This window comes from Otolemur garnettii, unplaced genomic scaffold (assembly GCF_000181295.1).
Source record: "Otolemur garnettii isolate 467f Iridium unplaced genomic scaffold, OtoGar3 scaffold00045, whole genome shotgun sequence".
NCBI classification, from domain to species: Eukaryota; Metazoa; Chordata; class Mammalia; order Primates; family Galagidae; genus Otolemur; species Otolemur garnettii.
In genome coordinates this window covers 5,864,811-5,873,371 of record NW_003852440.1, presented here as the reverse complement: position 1 = coordinate 5,873,371, position 8,561 = coordinate 5,864,811, and the positions used below count along the sequence as shown (strand labels likewise).

General features: G+C 39.0%; 1 protein-coding gene across 1 annotated transcript in view; it reads right to left on the bottom strand.

Moving 5' to 3' along the window:
- DNAH14 (dynein axonemal heavy chain 14) overlaps positions 1-8,561 on the bottom strand; it is a 554,037-nt gene that overhangs the window by 271,267 nt on the left and 274,209 nt on the right. The window contains exon 42 of the mRNA XM_003791010.1: positions 6,383-6,612. Coding sequence (XP_003791058.1) covers positions 6,383-6,612 — 230 coding nt within the window. The remainder of the gene's footprint in view (positions 1-6,382; positions 6,613-8,561) is intronic.

Genomic DNA, 8,561 nt, shown 5'->3' with positions numbered 1-8,561 from the left:
CATGGAGGATTTCTTGAATTTCTGAGGGGTCTGTTGTGATTTCATCTTTACCATTTCTAATTGAGGAAATTAAAGATTTAAGTCTTTTTTTCTTGGTTAGGTTGGCCAAAGGTTTATCTATTTTATTTACCTTTTCAAAAAACCAACTTTTTGATTTATTAATCTGATGTTATTTATTAATCCTTTTGTTTTCAACTTTATTTAGTTCTGCTCTAATTTTGGTTATTTCTTTTCTTCTGCTGGGTTTTGGGTTGGAGTGTTCTTCCTTTTCCAGTTGCTTGAGGTGTCCCATTAAGTTGTTAACTTCTTCTCTTTCCGTTTTTTTGAGGAAGGCTTGCAGTGCGATAAATTTCCCTCTTAGGACTGCCTTTGCGGTCTGATAACTTATCTCTTCATTGTTGTTTAATTCCAAGAATTTGGTAATTTCCTTCTTGATCTTGTCTTTGACTCAAGTGTCATTGAGCATAAGGTTATTTAGCTTCCATGATTTTGTTTGAGTCTGCAAGTTCCTGTTGTTTCTGAGTTCAACTTTTATTCCGTGGTGGTCTAAGAAGATGCAAGGGATAATTTCTATTCTTTTAAATTTGCTGAGGTTAGACTTGTGACCTAGGATGTGGTCTATTTTGGAGTATGTTCCGTGGGCTGATGAGTAAAATGTGTACTCAGTTTTATTAGGGTGAAATGTTCTATAGATGTCCGTTAAATCTAGATGCTGAATGGTTAGATTTAAATCTAGAATTTCTTTGCTAAGCTTCTTGTTGGATGATCTGCCCAGCATTGCCAAAGGGGTATTAAAATCTCTGACTATGATGGAGCTGGGAGTAATCAGGTTGCTCATGTCTGTTAAATTGTCTCTTAAAAATTGGGGTGCATTCTGATTGGGTGCATAAATATTGATAATTGAAATCTCATCATATTGAGTATTTCCCTTAACAAATGTAAAGTGGCCATCTTTATCTTTGGTTACTTTTGTTGGTTTAAAACCTATTGTATCTGCAAATAGTATTGCAACACCCGCTTTTTTCTGCTTTCCATTAGCCTGGAAAATAGATGACCATCCCTTCACCCTGAGTCTATGCTTGTCTTTTAAAATAAGGTGCGTTTCCTGGATGCAACATATATCTGGCTTGAGTTTTTGTATCCAGTCAGCCAGCCTGTGTCTCTTTAGAGGGTAGTTTAAGCCATTTACATTGATTGAGACTATTGATAATCCTGGCATAATTTTGGGTGTTGAGTTTTTTTGAAGGTTCATTAGACATCTTTGATCCTTTTGTGACTGTGGAGATTGGAATTTAGTCAAAATTTTCTGGGTGGGTTTATTTATGTGGTGGAGGATTGCATTGGTCCATATGGAGGATAGGTTTGAGGATATCCTGGAGGGCTGGTTTAGTAATGGCAAATTTCTTCAACATGTGAATATTATTAAAGTATTTAATTTCTCCATCATAAATGAAGCTCAGTTTAGCTGGATAGAGGAGAGGATTCTGGGTTGAAAGTTGTTTTGTTTTAGGAGGTTGAAGGTCGATGACCACCCTCTTCTAGCCTGAAAGGTTTCAGCAAAGAGATCTGCAGTCATTCTAATATTCTTTCCCTTGTAAGTTAATGTTTTCTTGCGTCTAGCTGCTTTCAGGATTTTCTCTTTCATGTTAACTTTAGTGAAGTTGATTATGATATGCCTGGGGGATGTCTTGTTTGGGTTGAGTCGTGTTGGGGTTCTGAAGCTGTCTGCTATCTGAATTTCAGGATCCCTTGGCATGTCTGGAAAGTTCTCTTTCATAATTTCGTTAAGCAGAGCCTCTGTGTTTTGTGAAGTAACTTCGTCACCTTCAGGGATTCCTATGAGGCGAATGTTAGTTTTCTTGAATTATCCAAGATCTCTCTGAGTGAGAGATCTGTCTTTGTTCTCCATCTGTCAAAATCTTTGGAAGTCTGGGTGCATTCAAAGTCTTTGTCTTCAGTGTCGGAGATTCTATCTTCTGCCTCGTCCATCCTCTGATGGAGGGATTCAAGGTGCTCTTCAAATCTGTAACCTCTTGTTTCAGAGTATCGTAATCCTTGATCATTTTATCTTTGAAATCATTGAATTCCTGGGACAGCTTTTGAATGATTTGAAATTCTAGCTCCCTCTTTTCCTCCAACCTGTTGATCTTACTCCCTATCCAGATTCTGAACTCAATTTCTGACATTTCAGATATCTGTTTATGTAGTGGGTCTTCCATTGTGTCTACCCCATCCTTCTTTGGGGACATTAATCTACTCTGGTTATTCTGGTTGCCAGAGTTTTTCTGCTGTTTCCATCCCATGTTCAATTTGCACCTTTCAGAAACCATCTCTAAAACTGTTCTACCAGTGGCTTCTTCTAGTTTTCTCCTGGGCATAACCCAGCAAGACCCCAGGAGGCAGGGCCAGCAGGTGGGGTGATGCAGCCCACCCCTGCAGGAGTCAGTGTGGCCGTCAAGGCCCTGGGAGGCAGGTGCAACCTACCCCAGTGGAGGTCAGTTGTCCTTGCTGGCTACCAAAGCCCCAGAGGCAGGTGCACTGCTGGCAGAATGATGCGACCCTCCCTGGCAGGAGCTGCTGGGGACCGCAAGCTGGCAAGGCCCCGTGAGGCGGGTATGCAGCTGCACGACCTGCCCCAGCAGAAGTCAGTTGTCCTTGCAAGCCACCAAAGCCCCAAAGGCAGGCGCACAGCTGGCGGGATGGCACAACCCTCTCTGGCAGGAGTTGGCGGTGATCGCGTGCTAGGAGGTCCTGGGAGGCAGGCGCATGTCTGCGCGAACTGCCCCAGCAGAAGTCAGCTGCCCTCACAGTTCGCCAAGGGGTGCACGCGCCACTGGCAGGATGGCACAACCCTTCCCAGTAGGAGCTGCTGGGACTGCCAGCCTACAAGACCCTGGGAGGTGGGCGCGAGACTGCGCAACCCGCCCAGCAGAAGTCAATTGCCCTCCCTGGCCACCAAAGCCCTGGAGGCTGGCGCACGACTGGCCGGACTGCGTGACCCTCTCAGGCAGGGGCTGGCGGTGATCCAGGGCCAGGGGTCCCCAGGAGGGAAGCGCGCAGCTGCTTAACCTGCCCTAGCAGAAGTCAATTGCCCTCACCAGCCACCAAAGCCCTGGAGACAGGCAAGCAGCTGGCGGGACTGCGCAACCTTCCTCAGCAGGAGTCAATGGCAGCTGCAGGTCCCCAGGAGGCGGGTGCGGCTCAGTGACCCGACCCAGTAGAAGTCAATCACCGTCAAGGGCCACCAAAGACCCGGAGGCGGACGCCTGGCGGGGTGTATAGCCCTCCCTGTCTGGCGTCAATCCCAGTTGCCAGCACCAAGGTCTCAGGAAGTGCAGATAGCAGCCCAGGAGACAGCTGAGCGCGGAATGCGCTGACTGAGGGGGATCCGTCTGCTCGCAGAAACTGTGGATCAAGCAGTTCTCCTGGTGAAGAACGAGGACAGGGGTTTGGTCTTGAAAGGGTGGGTGGATGTTGTGCTTGGTTCTCCTCTCCCTGTCTCTGTGGAGCGTCCTCTAGAAGTCTCCGCCTGTCTCAGAAGAGGTGTCCTGCTGGTATCACTCTTCTCTCTCAGCTGGGCTCCCAGTTTTCGAGTTTGTTGGGAGTTTCTCTGGACTTTATCCTTTGCCCTGAACAGGAGCTTCTGTCAGAGACTGGTGCCTGTCGGCCATCTTGACCATGCCCCGACACAAATAATCCCTCGGCCTGTGGCGGCAGCACCCGCTCTGGCTGCTGTGGCTCTCCTGACGCAGAGCCTGGATTTCTCTTTTAAATGACTACATTTTTTATGTCCAGAATGTCTATGTGGCTCTTTTTCATAGACATATGTTTTTTGTTCATTTCTACTTATTTTGGCTTCTCTTGACTTTAAAATGGATCTTTTTGAAAACATTAAACATTTATATTAAAATATCTGTGAGGTAATAATAATTTCATAGGGAATGAACTAATATTATGAGTGATTTTGGTTGCATTCTTTCTTTAGTTTTCATTACTTGTTTTATAGTTTTTAATTGCAAACTGATTATGAGTAGGAGGTATTTTGCCCCTCCTTTTGTTTTCTCTTCTGTATTGCTAGTCTGGTTTCACCTATCTCTTTTTCCCTTTCTATACTCCCATCCTAATCTAGTTTTACATTGGCATTCAGGTGACAAGGCAAAATTTCATATTCACTATTTTAAGATAAATAATTGAAATAATGAATAATTTATTAACTTGTCTTTAGTTTTGCATGGAGAACCAATATAGAGTTTGAAGTATTTCTGTCTGACAAGTAAATCAATGCAGTTTATTATCTTTAGGAGTTAGAGGCATGGAGTGAAATCATTAACTTCAACAAGTCTACATGCAATGCTTTAAGATTAAAAGTTAATTTCCATCGGAAATAACATAAAATCTTTGCCATCCAGATATCTTAAGTGGAAATATTTGATAGCAGTGTGATGCATAATGTTTCAGTCAATGACAAACTACATACATCACAATGTTCCCATAAGATTACAACAGAGTTGAAAAATTCCTACTTTCTAGTGATGTTGCAGCTGTCATGACATTATAGCTATTGTAATGTTATAGCATAACTCTTTACTCAGGCATTTGTGGTGATGCTGGTGTCAATAAGCCTATTGTGCTGCCAGTTGCATAAACGCATACAGTATAGAATAGTATAGTATAGAATTCTTGATAATGATAATGACGGTTATAGATTTATTTATTTAGTAGGCTATACTTTTTATTATTTTAGAGTATTTTCTCTCTGTCTCTCTCTCTACATACACACACATATATATATATATATACACACACACACACACACACATATATATCAGCCTCAGGCAGACCCTTCAGGAGGTATTCTAGAAGAAGGCATTGTTATTGTAGAGATGACAATTCCACATATATCACTGCCCCTGAAGACCTTCTGGTGAAGGTTGAAGACACTAATATTGATGGTCCTGTGTAGACCAAGGCTATTATGGATGTTTTTTTCTTAATTTTTACAAAAAAGTTCAAAAAGTAGGGGCAGCACCTGTGGCTCAAGGAGTAGTGTGCCAGCTCCATATACCAGAGGTGGCAGGTTCAAACCTAGCCCCAGCCAAAAACTGAAAAAAAATTCAAAAAGTTAAAAAAAATTGAAAATAGAATAAGGATAGATTAAAAAATATTTTTGTATAGCTGTACAATGTGTTTGCATTTTAAGCTAAATGTTATTATAAAGGAGTCAAAAGTTAAAAAAAATTAAGTTTATGGAAGTAAAAAATGGTATAGCTAGTGTTAATTTAAATGAAAAACATTTAAATAACTTTAGTGTAGGCTAAGTGTACAGTGTTTAAAACATCTATAGTCATGTACAGTAATATCCTAGTGTATTATGTTTACTCATCACTCATTCACTGATTCACTTGGAGCAACTTCCAGTCCTGCAAGCTTCATTCATGGTAAGTGCCCTATACTGGATTTTATATGGTGTTTTTACTTTACATTTAGATTTATTAATATGCACAAATATTAAATATTTACTGTTTCTTACTATTGCCTAACGTAGTCAGTGCAGTAACATGCTATACAGGTTGGTAGACTAGGAACAGTAGCCTATACCATAAAGTCTAGGAGTACCGTAGGCTACACTGTCCAGCTTTGTGTAAATATACTCTATAATGTTCACACAATGATGAAGTAGTCTAACAGTACATTTCTCAGAATATATATCCATGACTGTAGCCTCAAAAGTGTACTTTAAGAATTCTATCAGACAAATCAGTAGGATTTGAATTTTTGATGTAATGTTTTTAGTTCTCATCTTTATTTAACAACATCTTCTAAATGCATTCATGATCAATATTTTGTCTCTTTTCAGTACCTACATCAATGATCACTTTATGTGTTCAAAGTTCCTTTAATCAATAAAAACCTATTGAGAAGGTTTATTACTTCAAAGTATTAAGTTGGATTCCACTTGTTAGAACTTATTAAAAAAGCACAAGTACTAAAGAAATCTAAGGCTTTGTATAATAATTAAAATTAAAAAATAAATATAACACTTTAATATTACTTTCCTACAGAACTTCCTTTTACATGGTGGTATGGGTAATACAGATCCAGCTACATAGTTGATGGGCTCAACTTAGCTGAGCTCATAGTTTTAAGGTTTTATCTTTTGTTTTATTAACATTATAGCTTCTTATACTATCTAAGATCAAATAGGAATCTAATTTTCTTCAGTTCCTTTCCTTGGAATGAGGATGTTGGTTATATTTCTTAGCCTTCTTTTACCTTTAATCTTCACCTTTTGAAAGATGAACCTAGTCAATACAAGCCTAAGCATAATTTTTAATTAGTATTCTAAAATAAACAGAATTATGACTTTTGACCCAGAACTTACCAACTTGCAAATTGGTTTCAAATATTTCATGAATAAGTTTGTTAAAATCATATGTTACTTTTGAAAGAGAATCAGCTTCAAGACTGGGACAAAATATTATATCATCTTTGTGTCCATCTTCACGGTTTAAAGTTCCTCCAAATGCCCAAGTAAATGCAAACACAAAAAGCTTTTTAATCATTACTGTTAATTTATCAGGATTTTTCTCCAGATACCATATAACTTCATCCCTGCAGTAAGTATATATGGGGAGAATGAAAGTTAAAACTTTTAGGAATCAGTTTAGAAATTTACATAAATATCTTATCAAAGTTTCACTATTATTACCTATAATACAGTTAAATATTGACATAAAAGCTTCCGATTTCATGTATCATTTTCCCTTTGATAACATGTAACAAATTACACATTGTTATTTTTTTTTTATTAAATCATAACTGTAGACTACTATATTTCTGAAGAACTATATCTGTAAGAGATTTGTTGTCAAACTTCATTGGAAATACACCTTGAATATATGTTTTTATTTAATGTGTGTACATACAAGATCTGACAATTAAGTCCATCAACTCATCCTAGAAAAAGTGCGACATAACTCATTGCTGAATATCACTACAGTCACCTCTGAAGTACTCCCCTTGGTAATTATGTACCAACACCAGTGCTTATTCCATCCTTCAAAACAATTTTGGAACTCTTTCTAGAATGCCCATCAGAGCTGTCATTGAGAAATAAAAACACACATCAATAATAAAGAACTCCACTCAGGAAGACACTGCCACATGTTGACATGAACACAACTATGAGACACTGATAAACCAAGGTTATGAAACATTACTAAGCTGTTTGCAGTGCTGCCAACGTAAGCACATAGTGGAAAGTTGGCAAACTCAATTGTCAGACCTTAGTACAACAACAGTTTTGACGGTCATTTGAGAAAAAGACTTCCAAAATTGCTTTGAAGTGTGGACTAGGCATTGGTTGGTGCATAGCTTCCCAAGGGAAGTAAATTGAAGGGGAACATGATACTCAGCAATGAGGTATGTAGCATTTTTTCTAGGATGAGCTTGCAAACTTAATTGCCTAAGTATGTGTACTTTTACAATATGCCTTTACTAAATATATGTTTAATATGGTTTATCTAATATATGTATATATGCTTCCCTTTTATTTTAGGTCAACTTATTAGTCAAGCATTTACTTGTCTTTTGGGAAAGGATCTGATAATTCCTCATTTTCTGTGAAAAGACATAAATGAATAGTCATCCACCCTGTATTCCTCTCAATCAAGTTCCTAGGGGTTGATTTAGTTCAACTTGATTTAGTTCCATCTGGCTGTAAAGCCCGGCAGTATAAATCTGCAAGGAGTCTTCTCTAGTCCGGGTTGACCCAGGTTATCCTTTGTCAGTGGGATTCTGAAATTCTACAGAGACAGAGGTGATGGCAATGGGGCTGAACAAGAGGTTTGGGCCGGATTTCAAGATACTTTTCATAGTTTAAGATTTAGAATTATCATAAAATTATTCACAAATTATAAAAAAAAGTCATTGGGTGGCACCTGCTGCTAAGTGGGTAGGACGCCAACCCCATGTACTGAGGGTGGTGGGTTCAAACCTGGCCCCATCCAAACTGCAACAAAAAAAATAGCTATGTGTTGTGGCAGATGCCTGTGGTCCCAGCTACTCAGGAGGCTGAGGCAAGAGAATCGCCTAAGCCCAAGATCTGGAGGTTGCTGTGAGCTGTGATGCCTTAGCACTCTACCAAAACGACAAATTGAAATTCTGTCTCTATTAAAAAAAAAAAGTCATTGACCAAGAATTTAATTGGAATGTTTTAGCAACCATTCATGTATAATTCATTTGCACAGTTTCTGTCTGAAATTTTAAAGCCATGTGTAAAGCTCATTCAGCAAATATTTATTGAGTGGCTGCTAAGTATCACTCTGTACAAAACGTCATCTGATCCCTTTTTTACAGAATAGGAAAATTAATAGTAAAGCATGATAAGTGCAAAGCATGAAGAATCGAGCATATCGTGAAGAATAATAGTAGGCATAACTAATTTAGATTGTGAAAGTCAGAGAAGGCCTATTGAAGAAACAATTATTCAACTGAGACCTGAAGGTGAGATTTGGTAAAAGATAGGAGGAAGAACATTTTGGGAAGAAGGAATACATGTG